This window comes from Salminus brasiliensis, chromosome 16, assembly GCF_030463535.1.
Source record: "Salminus brasiliensis chromosome 16, fSalBra1.hap2, whole genome shotgun sequence".
NCBI lineage: Eukaryota > Metazoa > Chordata > Actinopteri > Characiformes > Bryconidae > Salminus > Salminus brasiliensis.
In genome coordinates this window covers 21,093,168-21,114,094 of record NC_132893.1, presented here as the reverse complement: position 1 = coordinate 21,114,094, position 20,927 = coordinate 21,093,168, and the positions used below count along the sequence as shown (strand labels likewise).

Genomic DNA, 20,927 nt, shown 5'->3' with positions numbered 1-20,927 from the left:
AGATTAGAATAGAACAGAGTGGTACAAATAAAGTGGACTAGAAAAAGTAGAATATAATAGAACATAATATAATATAATGCAGTGGATTAAATACAATAGACTAGAAAGAGTAGAATATAATATAATAGAACTGAAAACAGGGGATTACATACAGTGGACTAGAAAGAGTAGAGTAGAACATAACAGAATAAATAGAATAGTACAAAATAAAACAGAGCAAAATAATTAGAATAGAATGAAACAGAATTTACAGAATAGATTAAAACAAATCAGAATAACAAAACAAACAGAACAGAATAAAATAGAATTAAACAGAACACAATTCATAGAACAGCAACCTTTATGCAGTGGAATTACACAAGCTATTTTCCAGATCCTGGGAATTCTGCATGAGTTTTTCTTATAAATATATTTTATTGTGTTCTAAAATAACTGGGGCTGCAGGGTACAAGAAATGAGGGTCCAGCAAATCTTCCCCAGTAGTTTTTCATGGATCATTAGTAGCAAGAGCATTAGCATTGGCTGGAGTGTGAAGAGTCCACAGCTCTAGATAACAGTGGAATTGATATTAGTTTGGTTTAACAGGAAATTTAAATCGTTGTTTTTAAATGTGACTGGTTGCAGCAAAACGTGTGCCCGGTTAAGCTAACAAACTGGTAAAAGCTTAACTAAAAACAACACAGCTTCGCAGTGGTCCCTGCTCTGATGGTCTAAATAGAATAGAATAGAATAGAATAGAACAAAATAAATAAAGTAGAATAAATACATTAGACTAGAAAGAATAGAATATAACATCATAACACAATAAATTGATTAAAATAGAACAGAATAAAGCAGATCAGAATAGAATATAATATGGTAGAATAAATACAGTAGAATAGAAAGACTAGATCAGAATAGAACAGAATAAGCAACTTTTGTAATACAAAGAACACCAAAATGAAAACACAATAATATATCAAAATACACCCACAAAACAAATTTAATGGAGACAGAATCCCTTTAAGTGCTTTATAGGAGGATCTTCTCCTAGGAATAAATGAATGCTGTTTTCTAACATCACTGTTATTGTCCCCAGTAGTAATTATGTACGTCCCAAACTCACTATCTTTTCCTGTGTACATTCTCCCCTAAATATCACTCCATCCTCTGAATTACAGTGGCATTAAGGAGTAAATAAAATAAGCATAGAATTACTACATGCAAGCAAACAGACTGAAATGACACCATAAGACTGTCAACCTCTCTCAAACGCCCTGCACAAACAACAAGCCTAAACTACAAGACACTGCAATGCTATTAACAATTCAATCAATTCAGTTCATTAATAGTTTTACTTTAGAACTGATTGCATTAGTGGGATTGCTTTAAAGACATGTCCTTTCAGTGTGCAGTGTTAGCTTGCCTGTAGCATGTATGAAGCCATGTTTGTATTTCCACTCCTTAAGGGTCTTGTCGTTCCGAGGGTCCAGTATCATCTGGGGACATTTTTTTTTGCATTGGATTCATAGCATATTTGTTTACCTCTGAGTACAAAGAACCAAATGTACCTGGGCTTGACACACACTACAAAATGATCATGATACAACTTCAGAGATGTGTTTTCATTACAATGCTCAGATTACAATGTCTGCAGACATCATACAAAAACATCATACACAAACCCTAATCATATATTATAGCAACAGCATACATTTTTGTGCCAGTCATATTTTAATATGTACTGTTGTGAAGTAACATCTTAATAATATTATGTATGAACACCTTGGTTGCCACAGAGCTTTCATTTTAATATGTTCCAAAAAAAAAAACTATTATATTAAATAGGGTTTTTATACAATGTGGTTGATGGGAAGAATAAGGGGGTAAAAATGCCCAATTGTTTTATTAGAAAAAAAAATATATAAATAAAAATAAAAAACACCGATCGCCTCGAACAGGTACTCGGTCCTCGCCACGCCCCTGGAAACGTAGAGTTGATTGACAGTTTCTAAGGCAACTCCGGGAACGTGCCTACGTCATGAGGTCATCCGGGAACTTGGCGGTTTGATTGACAGTCGTCATGGTAACGCTCTTACTCGGCTTCCATTTTGTTCCTGCACTTTTTCTTCCGTCAAACGTTTCGAGGTTCCGACCGCTCGTAGCGGATCTCAATCGACTCGAACGGTTTTCGGCCGCTTCAACATCGACCGGGAACGCGCGGGGGGTTCGGTCTGAACGGAGCGGGCGACTTCTAACTCGACCTTAGCCGGCGTGAGCGCCTGGTCATGTCCGAGGTCCGCCGGGCCGGTCCGCTGCGCAGGTTTGGAACGCGCGCCATTTTGTAAAATTTACACAAAAAAGGAAGAAGTGGCTGGAGGAGGATGAGCTCTCCCCGGAGAGACACAGCCAGCGCGCCGCCACTTAACAGCTCGTTTTCGGTGAATATGCGTTTCGGATCCGTGTGTCTTGCAGCGTTATTACGTGACGCGCGTCACTGACAGTCGATGCCTGCGAGGCGAAGGGTCAAAATGTAGCTGCGTTTCTGCGGCCGGATCGGAGAAGTTTGTGTTGACGGAGGTGGTTTGAGTTTGACGGAGAGGCGCTGTTGATTCGGAGAGGAGTTGACACAAAGTCAAACGACTCAGGGGTTTTTGAAGCTTCAACGGACAATTAATACACAGGATCTGAATCTAGGATATTGGATTTTTACCACGGAGGTCGCGCTTGTTGTTTTTAAACCTATGAGGATATTTTCTCTCCTCCGTAAACGGACGCATAGCAACAAGGTAAGTTTGTGTTGCGCGAGCGAGCGAGCGAGCGGGCGGGCGGGCGAGTGAGTGAGTGAGTGATGAGGAGCTAAACGACGTTAGCCAGCTCGGCTAGCGGGCTAACAGCTCGCCGATTCCAGTGCGGTGAGAAGAACGAGGTGGCTAACGGTGATGGTTTGGGCTAAGACGATGCCACCGATCGGATCAATAACTCTTCGAATCGTTTGTGGTTTTGCTGGCGTTTAGACGAAGCTGATTCAGAGCACAGGTCGCTCTCTAAACAAGGTGCAGATTTATTTGAGCGGGGATGGGAAGGTCTAGTCTCCGTTTTTCACAGGCCGGAGCGTTACTAACGTTCACTGTTAGCTAGCGGGCTGGAAATAGCCAGCTGCTCGTAATATTAATTCCGTTTATTTCAGTGTCCGGGCCGTCAGTGCCAGCCAGCTGTCTACATCGAAGAGTCAGAAATGGAGCTGAATCCGCGCGGAGCTGCTGCTGCTGCTGCTGATCGCTCCTGTGTGCTTTAGCGTTTTGAGCGCGATAGTTAGCAGAGCTAAGCTGGCTAACTAGCCAGAGCGATTTTTAGCCTTAGCTAGTCCAGGTACCTGTGTGACAGCTCTCATACACACACTCAACTAACGGTAGACTGGCGATCTCTACCATTTACAGCCTCAAAAACGAGAATTAAGGTCAGTAACCATTTCAGCAGTTAGTGTAGTGTTGGCTAGACACACAGGATACTGCGCTGGAAGCGACATAACGGGCTTAAACACGACAAAGTTAAAGGCAGTTTGGAAGTGGCAGCAGGCTAACCTTACCAATCCTGCCAATTCTCTCTGCTGTCGACCATCGGCGTATTCTGGGTGCTATAGCCTAAATATAGTCATTTAACAGTCAATACGAGAGAAGACCGGTTTGCTAACGTTGACATTGAAGGTCCGTGACTGTGTACCGTAAGATCCAGCTGGTCACTTCTGAAGTGGTGAAGTGTTGGGAGTAAACGGGGTGTTTTTTTACGCAAGGTGCGATGTGTTTCTAGTGTAAAGGGGTTGCTCAGCTAGCTCCTTCACCATCTGTGCAGCAGGTAGCCACTTTTTATTTATATATGTTTAGGGTCATCTGGGTTGCCTATGCACGTTAACTGCGTGAAAAATGTAAGCTGGGTACGTCTTGTTTTTCTCGTGTCTTATGGTGAGTTCCCCTGTGCTTTTGTTTACATTTGATGTAGTGCTTGCATCAGGATAGCCCATTAAACGCCGTGTGGATATCATATAACGAGTGACTGATTGCATTACAGATACACCCTCATATTGATGATATAGCCTAGATATAACCTGAAAGCCAGGGTTGTGGCAAACCTTAAACAATGGAGTGATCCAATCTTAAAAAGGTTGATGTGTTCAGCAGGGCTCAGTGATCACTGAGGTCTAGACCAGCCCTAATGTCATACATTTGTCATAAACTTCTGATTAAGTACTGTTTCTTTTAGTAGAACACAGGACAGGGATTGCTAGAGAGAGGTTTATGTCTTGAGTTAGTAGTTAGTAGCCTAAAGCACTACGTTCTCGTCTCTGATGAATTCGGATTGAAGTGCTAAATAACAGTAACTTCAATGCCATGTGTGAGAGTCATGGGGGGTTTTGGCATTTAAGCCTGCTAAGGTCAATGTATACACTGTTCGTTCCCCAACGTACTGACCACTTGTAAAACATTAATTACTATTATTGTTAACTGGTCTGACAAACGGTGCGTTCTTTGCAGATCCACACCAATGATTGTGCAAGTTGAAGAAAAGTCAGAACATCAGACATTGAAAGACCCTGCTGGGGCACCAGGGTTGTTCTCACATAGAGACCACTTGCAAGTTGGTTCAGGTAGCCATCTGTGTTTTGCTTTTAATTTCCAGAGAAATAAATCTAAATGGAAATGGAGAGTTAGGCCTAGGTATACCTGCTGCTTTCTAGAAATACTACAGCTTTTCTCAATGTGTGCAATATTACATGGCTTATTGTGGTTGTGTTAATTTTGACTAGTTACTGACTTTGCTTTTTTTTTTTTCCATTTCCCAGTGTGCTGTGGTTTGCAGATGGACTCCCCTGCCAGGATGATATGAGATTTGCCAGAGGACGATGCATACAGGTTAGCCATTCCTACATTTGTTCTGATTCAGAAGAACGGCCAGAGCATCTCAGTATGTCAGTTCGTACATATCCACCTTTCCCTGCTGTTGGACACTGAATCATGTGCAGTAAATACAAATCAGACGATCACATTTATGTTTGTATACTCGTTAGATGGAGTGCTTATCTGTAGCATGTGAGGAAGTTACAAAACACATGTGAACCAAGACCCCTGTGGGTTTAGGTCCATAGTGCTCCCCCAAAGTGGACCCAGGCCCTTGCCTCCCTTTTTATAATATGTTGGCATCAGGTGAGCTGTCAGAAACATGATGCAGGGTTTCTTGGCTGCGAGTCTGGGAGCTGTGGAGACATTCGGAGGCCCAGTCTTCAGCCACGGTGGACTTCCTTACAGTGACCCTAAGCTTTTTTTCTTTTCTTTTCTTTTCTTGAATCTACTGAGCAAACCTGGGAGGTTAGGCCGGGGAGAACGTAGGAGAAACCGAGAGTGCTGCCTGTTCGGGATCTGAGCGTCATGCATGTATGCAGGGAGGAGTTGCATTGAGGAGTGAATCAGTCTTGCATGAAGTTCTCTATTTGGGGCAAACATGCTGCTCAAACTATAAATGTTTAAAAATATAGGCCATGCTCCCTCCTGGCAGCTGCCGCGCATTTTCTGCTCCTGTCTCCAGGGTCAGCTATCAGAGTTCCTTTCTCGGAGAAACTGATTCCGGGTTCCTAACCCGCGAGCTTTTCTGTCAGCAAATACTGTGTTAAACTGTGCTGGGAAATGTGTCAAAGTGCAATGCAATTTCATGCCTGTTACCCGTTTTCCTATTGGACGGCGCGCCGCTGCTTTGCCCTAGCAACAAAAGTGGGTTATTTGCATACCCTTTCCCGATTGGCTCCCGCTCTGGCTGCGCGGCGAATCGCGCGGCATCTTCCTGGTGGTAGGCTATGCTAATGAGGCACTGTTGCTGGGGTTGAGAGCGCCGGTTGCCAGTGTGGTTCTGGTGCATTGTGACTGCCTGGTGAGAGACGGTGATAAATGAGGACTTAATGATCTGCACAGTTCCCTCTCACTCGCAGACAACGTTCACGTTTTCAAAAACGGCGCTCGACAACGTCGACCAGGCCGCGATTATGGCCGAGTTTACACCGATCAGCCCGAGCGAGGCTCGCCTTGCCGCAAACAACGAAAGCAGGCGGCTGGTGGAGTTCCTGCGTGTGGACCACTCGCCTTCATTCGCTTTCATTGTTTGTTTTGCGTGATTTTTTTTGCGATCCCCCCGCTGTGCGCTCGGCTGAGATGCACCAACCCTCAAATAAATAACTTTCCTCTTTCTCCTAGAAGTTGAAAAAAAAAAACCCACGTTCATTATCAATAATTCTTGGCGTTTGAGGTTTAAAAAGAGACAAAAAAAAACCAAACACCACCTCCTCCTCCTCCTCTTCCTCCTCCTCTTCCTCTCTTTATGAAGTCTTGTGGAGGTCAGTGTATATGGGCTGTTAAGAGTGTGCTTCTGTAAAGGGATGCTGGAGGGGTGATTCTGACAATGGGCGTGAGTGTGTTTGTGTGCATCTTGGATCGAGATGAGAAGTACAGTACTGTAGCGACACTTGAAGGATGTGTGTGTTAGAAGTATGGACAGCGGCGTACTGTTGTTGAGCTCTTCAGTTCGATGGTGAACCAGCTGAGTCATAAACACACACACACACACACACATACATACACAGCTCCAATTATACTCGCTCTCTCCCTCATATTATACAGTGGCACCAAGCTACCCTGGCAGAGCTGAGCGAGGCCGAGGGGGAGTGTGCATGCGTGCATGTGCGTGCGTGTGTGTGAGGGAGAGATGGGAGTGCTGTTGTAGGAGCTACTGTATGCCTCCATCCTGTATGTTCTCTCATATCCACTGTAATGTCAGTTGATTTAATATTGTTGATTAATTGTTGATGATGGATCTACTAGCTTGTCATTTGTTTATTTAAAATGGCAATTCAAAGCACTAAATAATGTAAATCGATAATCAAAAGCAGAATCGTAGTAGAACCGGTTTGAGTCAATTCTAAAGCCTCACGTGTTTCCTACCTAGGCAGTGTCGCCCACCTCAAGCAATAGCATCCCATTATATGTATAACCATATTCAGATTAGACACTACTGGTTTAGAAAAGCTTATGCCATGATTCTTTTGATGCTATGACCATAGAGTCCAGCCTCTATATAATCTGCAATGTATGTGAGACCCTGCCATATTTGATAAAATGTGAGAAAATTATTCAGACATGTTAATATATTAGCTTAGACACATTGCTCTTTAATTCAAGACCTACAGATGAATCAACTTATTGTCTAATGAGTTTGTTTTTTGAGGAACAATAAATCCTTCTGCTTTTGAGCGACTGTAACAAGTGCTAAGAGTAATCTTGTGACAAAAGCATGATAGCATGCTGCCATTTTAGTCTGTGCTTTTTTGGATGCGCTGTAACCTGATCTGTGGTTATGAAGGCAGATTCCTGCGCTACAGAACATATTAGACAGTCCTATCTTTTGGAACATTACATAAGACGTTCAGCCATGTTCCAAGTCTTTGGTCTCTATTCAAAGCAAAGTACAGGAAAGCTGAGATGGTCATGGTCTACTTGTCTATCCATCATTTTTTGCCTGGGCTTTAGGGCTTCTCTTTGGGTTACGCTCAAGATCCAGATGGTGTTAAGGCAGGGGATCTTGACTAGGATACTTGCCACCTTTTGCTGTGTACAGTTCTACGAATTCTCTTTTGTGCATGACAGAAAAAGGAGGCTTCTGGGCTGGAGTTGGAAACTCTTGCTTTAGGATGAGAAGACTTCAGTTTGGGTTTTAAACGTCGACTGTAGATATTTCTTCAGACTCCAGGACAGTTGTCTTTCGCCCCCTAATTCAGTTGGTCAGTAACGCATGTTTTGTGTGCTCTTGCAGGAGGAGAGACCTCAGCATGCAAACCCTCGTCTGTTCGGCTTGCTCCTTCGTTTTCGTTCAATGCGGCAGATGTGCAGATGGCTGCGCAGACGCCCCATTCTCACCCGCCGTTCAGTGACGGCCACCAGCCGAGCGCTGACCCGCCGGCCCCTGTGCTGCCCTACGGCCCACAGGCCCCACAGCTCAACACCACCCAGGTACCAGCCAGGCCCATTCGCTCATCCGCACCCTCTTACACACATGATTTCAAATCCAACACGTGATCCTATGGTTACAGTACTTCTGTGTATCCCAGCATGATCTAGGTTCACGGAACTTAAGCTTGTCTTCTAATTCTACACACGCCCACCCTTGTAGGATCGCTCTCCTCTAATTCTATGCATACCCAAACATATCCCTTTTACAAGATGTCACCCCTCTAATTCTACACAGCATACTGTTTAATCCCCATTTAATTAATAGTTCTAGTAGGGATGATGAATAGTGAAGTGTTTTTAACTGCATAAAGAATTTGAGAAGTTGTTACTTTCAGCAAAACTGAGTGCTAGTTGTAATGGAGTGTGTGTGTGTTTGTGTCTGTGTGTTGAATAGGTGACTGCTGATGTGGTGATGTTACAAAGGCGGATCCCCCAGTGCTTTCGGGATCCGGCAACAGCTCCCTTAAGAAAGCTCTCCATTGAACTGATCAAAACCTACAAACACATCAATGAGGTCAGACCACTCTCCAGCCCTGTTTACAGGGTCTGAAGACACTATGCAGTTCTAGTGTTTGGACTGTTCATTTTACTGTTAACATGTTTCTTTATTTTTTATAAAACAAGGGTTTGGGATAGTGGTTAGCCTTTCAAAAACAGTGCTTAGAAGTGTTACTAATGCACATGAGTTTATTATTTTTCTTCAGGTTTACTATGCAAAAAAGAAGCGGCGTCACCAACAGGGCCAAGGGGAAGACTCTAGTAATAAGAAGGAGAGGAAGATCTACAACGATGGTTATGATGACGACAACTTTGACTACATTGTTAAAAATGGCGAGAAATGGATGGATCGCTATGAAATTGATTCCTTGATAGGCAAAGGATCTTTTGGTCAGGTGAGTCTCGGCTGTCCAGCTTTCTTCAAAATTCTCCTTGACTGCTGTTATGTCGGCATGGTTCTGAAAAGGCAAAGATTCATGTCTGTTTCATTAATGCTCTAAAGGGACAAATGTTTTTGCATGGTCATACTGGGGCATAAATCAGTAACTGTGGTCTTCATGACTAATTGTGTATATGTCTCCCTCTGCTGGCAGGTTGTGAAGGCCTATGACCGCCTGGAGCAGGAATGGGTTGCCATTAAGATCATTAAGAATAAAAAGGCATTTCTGAACCAAGCACAGATCGAAGTACGGCTCCTGGAGCTCATGAACAAACATGATACGGAGATGAAGTACTACATAGGTAATGAATGCCTGTTTTAGGGGTGCAATTTATTTTTAGATGCTGTGAAGGTACGGTCACTCAAACTGGTACTGACTACCAGAGAAACGGGAAAGAATATAAGCCTAGGTAGTCCTTTTTGTAATGGCTTATGGTGCCATCTAGTGTTTGTTGGAATGTGGAACATTTCCAGAAGCTAGTGCATAAAATGGGTTGGTCACTCAATGCAGCGTGGAAATTCTAGCATTACAAAAGTATATAATAAAGTTGGATGAGATCTAATTGCAATCTGTGTATCTATTTCATTGAACTAGTTAGAGAACGTGGAATTGAAACTGCCTTTATTTCAGAAACCTGATATTTGAGCATCTGAATTGACCTTCCTAACCCCTTTCTTGTTCTGTGTTATCAGTTCACCTGAAACGTCACTTCATGTTTCGGAACCACCTGTGTCTGGTGTTCGAGATGCTGTCCTACAACCTGTACGACCTGCTGCGGAATACGAATTTCCGTGGCGTCTCCCTGAACTTGACGCGGAAGTTCGCACAGCAGCTGTGCACGGCGCTGCTCTTCCTGGCCACGCCTGAACTCAGCATCATCCACTGTGACCTCAAGCCCGAGAACATCCTGCTCTGCAACCCCAAGAGATCCGCTATCAAGATCGTAGACTTTGGCAGCTCCTGCCAACTGGGACAGCGGGTGCGTTGGGGTTCAGTGCATATATGTGTTAACTCCTTTTGTTTATATCCTTTGATCAATTTTTATTTTGCCCACCTAAGATGCACTTAAAAATGATCAAAAACGGAGAAGGGTGGATACTGACAAAGCGAGAGAAAAGCAGACACACAAGCTTGTGCCGGTTTTAAAAACGTTACCTTCTTTTGATGTTTGTTTAAATTTTTGTGTCTTTACGGATCTTCTTCCCTCTCATATCCTCAGATATATCAGTACATTCAGAGCCGGTTCTACCGTTCCCCGGAGGTGTTGCTGGGCATGCCGTATGACCTGGCTATAGACATGTGGTCACTGGGCTGCATTCTAGTGGAGATGCACACTGGAGAGCCTCTGTTCAGTGGAGCCAATGAGGTACAGTTCAGAAGCCTGTATTTCTACAATTTCGACAGCGCTGAAGGCATGTGCCAGTGGAAGGCTTTTGTTATGTTGTGTATATTTTACGGTAACTTTTTATGTTTGTTTTTTTTTATTGCAGGTGGACCAAATGAACAAAATAGTGGAAGTTCTGGGGGTCCCTCCCAGTCACATACTGGACCAGGCACCGAAAGCTAGAAAGTTCTTTGAGAAGATGTCTGACAGCACGTGGTGTGCAAAGAAGACCAAAGATGGAAAACGGGTATGTGTTCCTTTCAGTATCTTTGGGCACTATGTACATGGTTTAAAGCTCTGCTTAGAATGACTTATGTTGGCTGGACAGTCAGTTTGTCCTCCTGTAGCAAATAAAAGCCTTAATCAAAACCTTGATGCTTTTTTTAATATTATGGTGTTTGTTTGCTTTTAATCATTTTGAATCCTTTTGCTCCCCTACATGCAGTATAAGCCAGCGGGCTCTCGTAAGCTGCACAATATTCTGGGTGTGGAGGCAGGCGGTCCGGGTGGGCGCAGAGCAGGCGAGTCTGGCCACGCTGTTGCTGACTACCTGAAGTTCAAGGACCTGATCCTGCGAATGCTGGACTACGACCCCAAGAGCCGTATCCAGCCCTACTACGCCCTGCAGCACAGCTTCTTCAAGAAGACAGCCGATGAGGGCACCAACACCAGCAGCAGTGTGTCCACCAGCCCGGCGCTGGAGCAGTCGCAGTCCTCTGGAACTACATCCAGTACCTCCTCCAGCTCAGGTATGCCATCCTCTGGTGTCTGATTCACTTGCCTGTACTGCATTTGATTTAACCACTACCTTTGCTGTGTCTAATTCCATTGGGCTTACTGTCAGTGTCTGACTGTGTTACCTTTCAATGTCTGTGATCGTCACCATGTCTTTGATACGCCAGCTGTTTCCGTTCATGTGTGCCGCTGTTTTTACGGTCAGTGTATGACAACACTGCTTGTACTTTTGGTGTCTGAGGCCGCTCCTTTGACAGTCGATGTCGGGCACTGCTTGTGCTGTTGGTGTCCTATTATGGTCACCAACAGTAGACCTATTAAGCGTATGAGTCAATGAGCTACCCAGTCCATGAAAAATGTTTTTATGTTTCCCCGTTATTTTGTTTTTTACTATTTTTCTGTCAGTGATTGACAGATTTGACTAGATTAGTGAGTCAGACTAGGAAGAACGATTTCCTTGCCTGGGGTAACAAGTATCTTCATGGCAGACAATAAAGACAAAAATTACAGATGTGGCGAAGAAAAACTAGACTGCTGCTTTTACATAGTGAAGACATTCAAGCCTTGTGTGTCAGTCGGTGTCACAAAGTCTGATCTAATCTAATTTGTATAGGAGCAGGCTTTCTTGGCTATAGAGGGCATTATGTAACAGAGCACAGGTTTTTGCCCTCCATAAGGCAGGCAGACAAGTTCGATTCACAGCCCAGACAAGCAACACCCTTGGGCAAAAGTCCTTATACTTAATTTGCCTACCGCTGTACCTCTGCTGTTGTGGATAAGAGTGTCTGCCAAATGGTTTAAATGTAAATGTACATTATTGTAAATGTAGGGAATCTCGCACTAAGACCTTAAATGCCTGTGGTGTGTGTTTAGGAGGTTCTTCTGGGACAAGCACCAGTGGACGTGCCCGCTCTGATCCCACCCATCAGCACCGGCTCAGTGGAGGCCATTTCAGTGCTGCAGTAGGCATGGACTGCCACAACCTCTGCCCTCAGGTACATGGACATAGAAAACGCACACATTCTTTCTGTATGTATGTATATAGGTATAAATAAACCTTTTATAAACATAAAGTTTAAACACAGCCTGTGCGAATACTCATGCTGCCAACTGCTTATCGATAAGGGGAACCTTTCTCTTAAGAAGAGTAACGATACTTCTGGTAGGTTGTGGAAAAATCACAGGTGAAAAAAAAAGATGTTGGAACTGTACCTTACATCAATTACTGTCCAATGTACTGTTATATTAATTTCTCAGAGTTTTAACTTTGTGTGCATGTGTGCATCTCAGGCGAGGCAGGCATTTGCCCCCGCGCTTGGCTGGGTCGGTGGAGAAGGGCTTCAGCAGGCCGCTGGAGAGACTCACCCTGTCCAAGAGACCACCTTCCACGTGCCTCCCCACCAGCCAAAACCCTTGCACCCCCACAGCTCCCACCACCATCACCACCATCACCACCACCATCACCACCCCCAGCACGGGCAGGGCCCGGCACGGCCGCGGCCCAGACTGTACTCGCCCTCGCACAGCGCCTCCACGCAGGACTCCATGGAGGTGTCGCACGGCCACCTGTCCATGACCTCCCTGTCTTCCTCTGCCTCCTCCTCATCCACGTCCTCATCGTCCACGGGGAACCACCACCAGGCCTACCAGAGCCGCCCGCTGCCGCTCGGCCTGGGCTACAGCCACCCCGGCGGCATGAGCCTCGGCCTGGGTGCCTTCTCCAACCCACGCCAGGAGACCGGCATGGCAGGACACCCCTCCTACCCGCTTGCCACGAACTCTGGCCCGGGCCACTACATAGCAGAGACTCATATGGGCCTGCGTCAAGGCCTGGACCGAGAGGACTCGCCCATGGCCGGAGTGTGCGTGCAGCAGAGCTCCGTGGCCAGCTCCTGACTACGCTGAGAACGCTTTTTCCTCTGTGTGTGTGTTTTTAAAACGCTGGTGTTTTCAAAAAAAAGTGCATAGAGATTAAAAGCTGCTGTAAAGAGAAGGGAGATGATGACTGACGCTGTAGCGCCGAGCCCCCTCAAATCACCCTCCCCACTACCCTCACCCTACCCCCCTCCCCTTTCCCTGCGCCACGCGTGTTCAAACTCCCCTCTGCTCACTGCTGGAGGCCTCTGTTTCAGTCAGTTACCATTTTTGCTTGGAACGTTTTCAAGTGAATTTGATTTTATTATAAAGGAAAAAAACAAAGTTTCATATGTTTTCACCTATTTCTTTTCACTCAACTCTTTTTAATTGCTTATTAACATATGCACCTTCCTGACAGCCTTGAGATTAGATTTCTGTTTAAGGTCTGGGAGAAGGTCCAGTTGGTCGAGGAGACGGACGTTCTCTGCCCAAAGTCATCGTTAATGCAATGCAATGTGGCGAAAAACAAACAAACAAACAAAAACCCCATCGTCTTCAACGGTTGCTGTTTCGAACGCCATCTTTGTTTTTCCTTTTTCAGCAGGCTCCTTTTTTGAAAGATCCTTCTTCATGTTGTGCAATTCTATTCTTTTGAGTTTAGCTTTCAGAGCAGCAGCATTAGAGAGAGCAGGTGTGCTGTGTGGGTCTCACCTGTAGAGGGCGCAGTTTGCAAGTCTCTCCCCTTGGAAAAGAGCGAAGAGAGAAGTCTGTGGGTCTCTCCCGTTCAGTGGTGCAGTTTGCGAGTCTCTCCCCTAGAGGGCTGCCTGTGGGTCCCAGAGCAGCAGCAGCAGCAGTGTGCTGGTGTTAAAAGTTTAGTGAGGAGCTCTAAAGTGGGCAGTGGAGTGGGCAGAAGCCTGGTACTGGGCAACGGTGGACAGCAAGTTTTGAAAATATGGCCTTATCACGCACTGAATGAAGAGAAGCTGGACATTTACCCTTAAAGTAAAAAAAAAAAAAAAAAAAAAAAAGAAGAATAGCTTTCCTGTATTTTTTAAGTCTTGAGTACACTTAAGTCTTTACACATGAAAAAAAAAATAGGAACCGGAGTTTGAGAATGGTTATATGAGGCCTTCCTTACCTAGAAATCTGCTCTTTGGGAGTCTTTTTGCTGGGCCTTGTGAGTTCACAGAAGTAGTATTGCAAGTCTAATGGAATCAGCTACTACTGTGTCCCTTACTGTTTCTCCTCCCCCTCTCCCCCCCTCCCTTGCTTTCTCTTCTTCGCTTCGTTCTAATTTTGTTGTTTTCAGCATGTGACTTTTACTTTTGAGCCTCTGCACATTATTATTTTTTTTGTTTGTTTTCTGTTCTTCCCTGGAAATCTTAACATGCAGAAGTTTGTGTGAATGCTTTTTATTTGTTTTGCCTCACAATTATGCTGTGAATTTTAGGAGAGTTTATTTTCCCTTTTGATAATTTATTGTACCAAAGCAGTTTTTTTTATAGCACATAGATGTCTGTAACCAATAATGTAGCAGTTGTGCACTTTGAAACAAGGTGTATCAGACCTTTTTCTTTCTTTCTTTTTTTTTTTTTCTTTTTTTTTTCTTCCTCCTTTTTTTAATGTCAGTAAAAACAAATGGCTGTATCTATTGCTTTATTGAAACTGGAACTGTTGTTTAACGCGGCACATTTTTACTAAGCGCTGGATTCCGAACAGCATCGTCTCTTTTATTTTTCTTTTGATACCAGAAAACAGACAACTGAAAAATCTTTTTTTTTTCCTTTTTTTTTTTTGTTTTTTGTTTTTTGTTTTTCGTGAGTAGATTTTAGTTTTGCTTTGCTCCGTGAGATGGAGGGAGGGTCGATGCCCGTGTTGTTGGCTGCTCTGCAGGTTCCAGAGCTTCGTGGTAAGCTGCTGGCCGTCTCGATGCGAGAGCGTGACCCCTTTTGGCCCTGCAGCAGAGTAGAAGCGAGAAGAAGGGGTAGCGGCGCGCTGCGTCTCTATTTAGACGGCTACTTCTTGAGGTGCCTGATTTATCTGGGTTCCACTGCCTTAAGCGCTCAGCGCCGCCGCCGCCACATGCCGCTGCCGCTCTCCTGCACGAACACCGTGCTCCCCTTGTATGGGGGTTAGCGTTCAGCCTGGCCCACCAGTCTCAGACAGAAAGCCTTGGGCTCAGATGGGGTGGGGGTGGGTGGGGGTGCAGGGGCACATGGGGGGTTGAGATGTGTGAGAACACAGCCTGGTCTACTGCTCTGTCTCTCTCTATAGCTCGCGCTCTCTTGCTTCTCTCTCTTTTGCTAACGGTATCTTAATACCTCGCTCTCTTGTCTCGCCCCGTCTTGCTCGCTAGCCCGCCCGCTCGCTCTTATGCTCCCCCTCTCTTACTCTCTTACACACTCTCTCACTCTCTCTCTCTCTCTCTCTCTCTCTCTCTCTCTCTCTCTCTCTCTCTCTCTCTCTCTCTCTCTCTCTCTCCATGTGAGTGTGATGATGCCTATAAATACAAGGTAAAAAAAAAAATGGTCCTATAGGGTTTTTATTCTCGGCCAGCAGCAGAGGACAGCTAATGGGAGGAGTCCATGAAACCCAGGCTTCAGGTGTTTACTTTGTGACCCCATTTTAATAGCTGAAATAGAATTTATGTACATATTTATATTTTTTTAATAAAGGAAGTTTAGAACTCACTACTTTTTTCCTAATGGTATTTTGAGTACATTTAAGTCAGCTTGGTGACCATGCAGTGGAACTCTCTGTGGTAGTCAATGGGTATCAGTGCTTCCAGCCCAAAGTAGTTGACAATGCCAGTACAAATGCAAAACTCTAGGGTTTAAAAATCTTAACAGGAGAGTAGATCTTCATACCTTAAATATAATAGACAGGGTATAGTGTGTGGATGTGTGTCTACAATCCGAATGACGGCAGTGTTTTCATATATTCGTATACATAAGAGATTATGTATGCCTAGTACAGGAAATATTTTTGTTGTGTTCATTTGGCACAAGCTTCAATAAATGGGTCCATGTGAAAACCGAAACGTAGGCTATTGCTGGAGGCGCGTGTCGAAGTGCACAGAGGTCGTTCACACACAAACACACACACACAAACACACAGACTGAACCGTGCAGCCTCGGTCAAAACGTCGGCTTCTAACCCCGACTTCCACAACCGCACCCCAGCACCCCCCCTTCCCTGCACCCAGGATGAGCGCAGACCTCACTGCGGCTTCCCCACTCCCTACCTTACCCACTCTGAGCCCTGACCCCCACATCCCTCTCCTCCAGGCCTCCACACCCACCTTAGAGTCTCCACTCCTTCTCCCCTTTGGTTCCAGGACATCTGATGTGCACTGCAGAGCTAAACAGCGTGGCAGAAGGATAAGTACCTTTTATCCACAGATTGTACGATCAGGACTTTCTGTGTAAAGTAAAATGTTACTGAGAGGCAGAAATGGACAAACCCTTTGTACTATATTCAAGCGGTCTTATGTATGACATAAAAAAGTTGCTTAAATTTTGCTCGTCTCTTTGGTTTTCTGTTGTGTCCAGCTGATGAAGACATTTCTTTATCCCTGCTGTCTTTGTATCTGCTCTTATGGATCCAAAACAACAAAGTCTAGCTGCTGCTGCTGCTGTTCGACTGCCGATCTACGCTCTTCTCTTCTGCACCGTATTGGAATGGGTATGGGTATGAAATGAGGCCACACTTGCTTTTACAGCCTTCTTCATTAGGGCCAGGCAGGTACAGCACTATAGAGGTTTCTTTTGCACACAAGGGGGAAGGTAGCCTGGGGGGGATGACTACACGTTGATGGTGAGTGAAGGGGGGAAGATCCAGTATGCAAATAGGTGGTACCAGGAGCCAATGGGAAAGTTGAGTTTTATTTAAATAGGTACATTGGATATTACTGACCCAGCACAGCTGACACAGTTACTGGACTTGTTGAGAAACATCAATATGGGAGAAATTAATAAATCCATCATATTATAAATGGACCGAACTCAAAGATCTGTAAAATGATCAGAAATGTTCACCCAACTGCAACTAGTTAAACAATACATAGAATAGATCCAGTTTTACATAAAACATAAAACAGCAAAACATAAAAAAACAGCATTTAGGATTCCAGTATATTTACAGTATATATATTTATATATATATATTTTATGACTTCCTGTGAGCTTTAAGTGAATTACTGTAACAGTTTTTAGTACACAAGTCTATTTAAAACAAGTATATTAAAATATATATTAAGTATATTAAAGACTATATTATTATTATTATTATTATTAACTAAAATTAGTTTTTATATAGTATATTTGTTTAAAGGTATGATCAAAGTTAGATGAAAGCATATTAATGTATTTCTTTTTACATCTTTTATATAAGTACATACATTTGTTAGCATATTTACAGCATACTTAGACAAATCTCAGTATGCTTAAAATACAAGCAGTGGCATTGTAACTGCAGGCATCTGTCAAGGGGTGGGTATATTAGACAGCAAGTGAACAGTCGGGTCTGGAAGGTGATGTGTTAAAAGCAGGAAAAGAGGGCAAGCATGAGAATCTGTCACTTTCACAAGGGCCTAACTGTGAAGTCTAGACGACGTCTCCAAAACATCAGGCAGGTCTTGTGAGGTGTTCCGGGAGTTCCATGCAGTGCTCAGGACCCACCAAACTTTCTCACCTGTGATCCGGCAACAGGGTCATGGGCACCTAAGGCTCATTGATGTAATCCATGGAAGCCCCACCTCACAACTTACAGAAAGCCTTCAGAGGTCTTGTGAAGTCCATACCTCTAATGGTCAGATCTTTTTGTGGCGGAACAAGAGGGACCTACTCAATATTATTATGACTGTATATATAGTCATTGCATATCCTACATGGATCACTACGTCTAGGTAAGCTGTTCTGGTCTACACAATCCGATCACACACACACAGACTGAGAAATCCTTTAGATAACAGCATGCATGCACTCAGCTAAAATCCAGCTCTCTGATTTCTAGACCTTACTCTGATCTAAGAAATGTATGCTGTTTACATACGGCAGAAATCTGATTATGTAAACACATGCATTTATAGAAAAGAAACCTTCTCGGGGTTTGAACTGTTCCTAAGCAGAAGATGATACACTCTGTATATAACAGTCAGGCCGAGGCTTGTAATGGGGACGCTGTGTTATATTCTATTTTTTTTATTGTGAAACAGAAAATGACAGAAAACTTCAGTGCGCTTAACTATTCACCCTCCCAAAGTCAGTACTGTGTACAGCCACCTTTTGCAGCAAATACAGCTGCAAGTTGCTTTGGCTAAATCTCTATGAGCTTCTCTTGCCATTGGGATTTTTGCCCATTCCTCAAGGCAAAATTGCTCAGGCTTCTTTAAGTTGACAGCAACTTGGTGAACAGCAATCTTCAAGTCTGACCACAGATTCTCAATTGGACTAAGGTTTGGTCTTTGACTCTGCCACGTTTCCCCTTAAACCACTTGAGAGTTGCTTTAGCAGTACACATTGGGTCATTGTCCTGTTAGAAGGTGAACCTCCGTTCCAGTTTCAAATCTCTGACAGACCATCCATCTTCCCCTCGACTCGTACCAGTTTTCCGGTCCCTGCTGCTGAAAAACATGCCCACACCATGATGCTACCACCACCATGTTTCACTGTGGGGATGGTGTTTTTGGGGTAGCGCTTTCCTTGGTGCCTGAAATGTTAAATTTTGGTCTCATCTCATGACCAGAGCACAGTCCTCCATACATTTGGGGAGTCTCCCACATGCTTTTTGGCAATCTCAAAATGAGCCTTCCTATTTTTGTCTGTAGGTAAAGTTTTTTTTTCACTCTTCCCTAAAGCCCAGCTCTGTGGAGTGTACCCTCCTTGCCCTCCCTGCCTGGTCTGAGAGTTTTGGTGGGTGGCCCTCTCTTGACAGGTCTGTTGTGGTACCATGCTCTTTCCATTTGGTCAGAAAATGGATTTGATGGTGCTCTGGGAGATCAGCAGAGATTTGGTTATTCTTTGTTACCCAACCCTGACTTGTACTTACTGCATGCCTGCAAGGGGGGTCTTTTCACAAATACACATGTTCTCTGCTAGGAATAACCCTATTTTTTTATGTACCTGTTATCAAAGTCCTGTTCAGTTGGCGGCCATCTCTGCAATGCTGCCGGCCAGTCCTTTCCGATCACACAAGACCAAAATGCTGAAAACGGAATAGGCTGTAGCGTTCGTCTCAGTAATGCACAAAAACATGATTTTTCAACCTGTTCTGGCTACTACGCTTCTCCACATTGAGGGGTGGGGCTTTTCCCACCAGCATTGTTATCCATCCTCCTTTCTGGGCTCTTTTTGCTGAACGTTACCCACCAATGTTAAGCATTACAAGAACTTCCATTCATATGTCAACCAGTTGCTGGCCTCCTCATTTATATCGGCTGTAATCTAATTACTTACGTTTTCAATGTAACTGTAATGGATTACACTTAATGTTTTTAACATCCTGATACAAGTAACGCTGTTACATGTATTACTACCCAACCCTGGTCACAATATATTGGCAATATCTCGATAATGACAGAAAAGCCCACCTATGCCTATAGTTTCAAATTAGTCATCAACGCTTTCACTTAGCTTGAGCTGAGCAGTTTAGCCGCAGGCTCTCTTAGAGGCCTGCTTTCATTCATAATTAACAGCAGGGTCTCCGGGGGAGATGCCTACTTCCACTAAGGCTTTCCAGTATACGCTACTCTTCACACTTTAATCTATATGCATTTTGTAAGGGATCAGTCTACAGGGAGAAGATTAAAGGAAGTGGTAGTCTCCGTTTCGTTAGCGCTGCTGCTGTTCGGCCGCCGTGCTATCAGTGGTAGTTTCAGGGCTTCAGCAGGATCTGAGTGAGCCTTCATGTAGATTAATGGGAGTTTATCTTCACAGCAGGAAGTGCAGTAGAACACAAGAAGAAAATAGGCCACAGACAGCTGGCAAAATTACAGTCTGCCCACAAAGAGATATCTTCATCAGTGAAATCTGTTCGAGGTTATTGTTTTGGTGCTTGCTGTAGGCTGTGTGTGGGTGTCTGTACCTGCCATTCATTTCACTGATGACTCAAAGAGCTGAAGAAAATAATGACACATTTCTCCACAGTGTCCTCTTGAGAGTGACATACTGTTTGCTGAAAGCAGAGGTGAATGTAAGTATTTTCGGAGCATTTTCAAATAACGCGTTTACTTGGTTTCTAGTATATTTTTGAGGAAAGAATCTACCTTTTACCCAAAGCCATTTTCCATCATATTCCTTCCCAGTTCCACTGTTTTTTTTTTTGTTTTTTTTAATGACCCGTACATGCCCACTACATTTTTCTTGTATTGTATCTTCTGCCATTGCCTGGTGTTTTACTGCCTATAACAAGTATTCAGCTCCTTGGATATTTTCCCCTTTTACTGCGTTTATAAATGAAATCATGGTCAAAATAATGAAAAAAGTCATACACCAAAAATAGAGGTTCTACAAAAGGTTCTTTGAGCCATGACATAGGAGAACCATTTTTGTAACAGAGATGAGACTTTTAAATTGATAAAGAACATTTACATCAAGAGAAGGTTCTTTGGGGTCTTTAAAGGTTCTCACACATCTCTAAGACAAGCATGGTTCCTTATGCACCCAAAAGTGGTTCTTCTATGGCATCACTCAAAGAACCATTTGTAGCACCTTTATTTTTAGGAGTGTGGGTGTCTTGGTGGCCTCCCTCACTAGTCTTCTTCTAGCACAGTAACTCTAGCTCTAGCTCTGCTCTAGGCAGATTTACACACGTACCATAATCCTTCCATTTCTTAATGATGCATTTAACTGAACCCCATGGGAACAGTTCAGTGACTTTTTGTATCCATTCCCTGACTTCTACTCTTCAGTAAGCTGTTCTGAGTGTTGTGTGGAGGGTTCTTTTGTCTTTATGGTGTATATGTAGCCAGGAATACTGATTAACCTA

The 20,927-nt window shown here is 43.9% G+C and overlaps 1 protein-coding gene across 2 annotated transcripts; it reads left to right on the top strand.

Moving 5' to 3' along the window:
* Positions 1–2,093: 2,093 nt before the first annotated feature.
* On the top strand, positions 2,094–15,631 carry dyrk1aa (dual-specificity tyrosine-(Y)-phosphorylation regulated kinase 1A, a). Of its 2 annotated transcripts, XM_072658444.1 has the most exons (13): positions 2,094–2,768; positions 4,512–4,624; positions 4,820–4,889; positions 7,831–8,027; positions 8,422–8,541; positions 8,732–8,920; positions 9,119–9,266; positions 9,658–9,944; positions 10,185–10,331; positions 10,456–10,596; positions 10,795–11,098; positions 11,958–12,079; positions 12,375–15,631. In XM_072658444.1, the coding sequence occupies exons 3-13, from the start codon at positions 4,880–4,882 to the stop codon at positions 12,978–12,980; spliced, it is 2,271 nt and encodes a 756-aa protein (XP_072514545.1). In that variant the 5' UTR covers positions 2,094–2,768; positions 4,512–4,624; positions 4,820–4,879; the 3' UTR covers positions 12,981–15,631. The 2 variants fall into 2 exon arrangements, with proteins under 2 accessions (XP_072514545.1, XP_072514544.1); XM_072658443.1 differs by lacking the exon at positions 4,512–4,624.
* Positions 15,632–20,927: the final 5,296 nt, after the last annotated feature.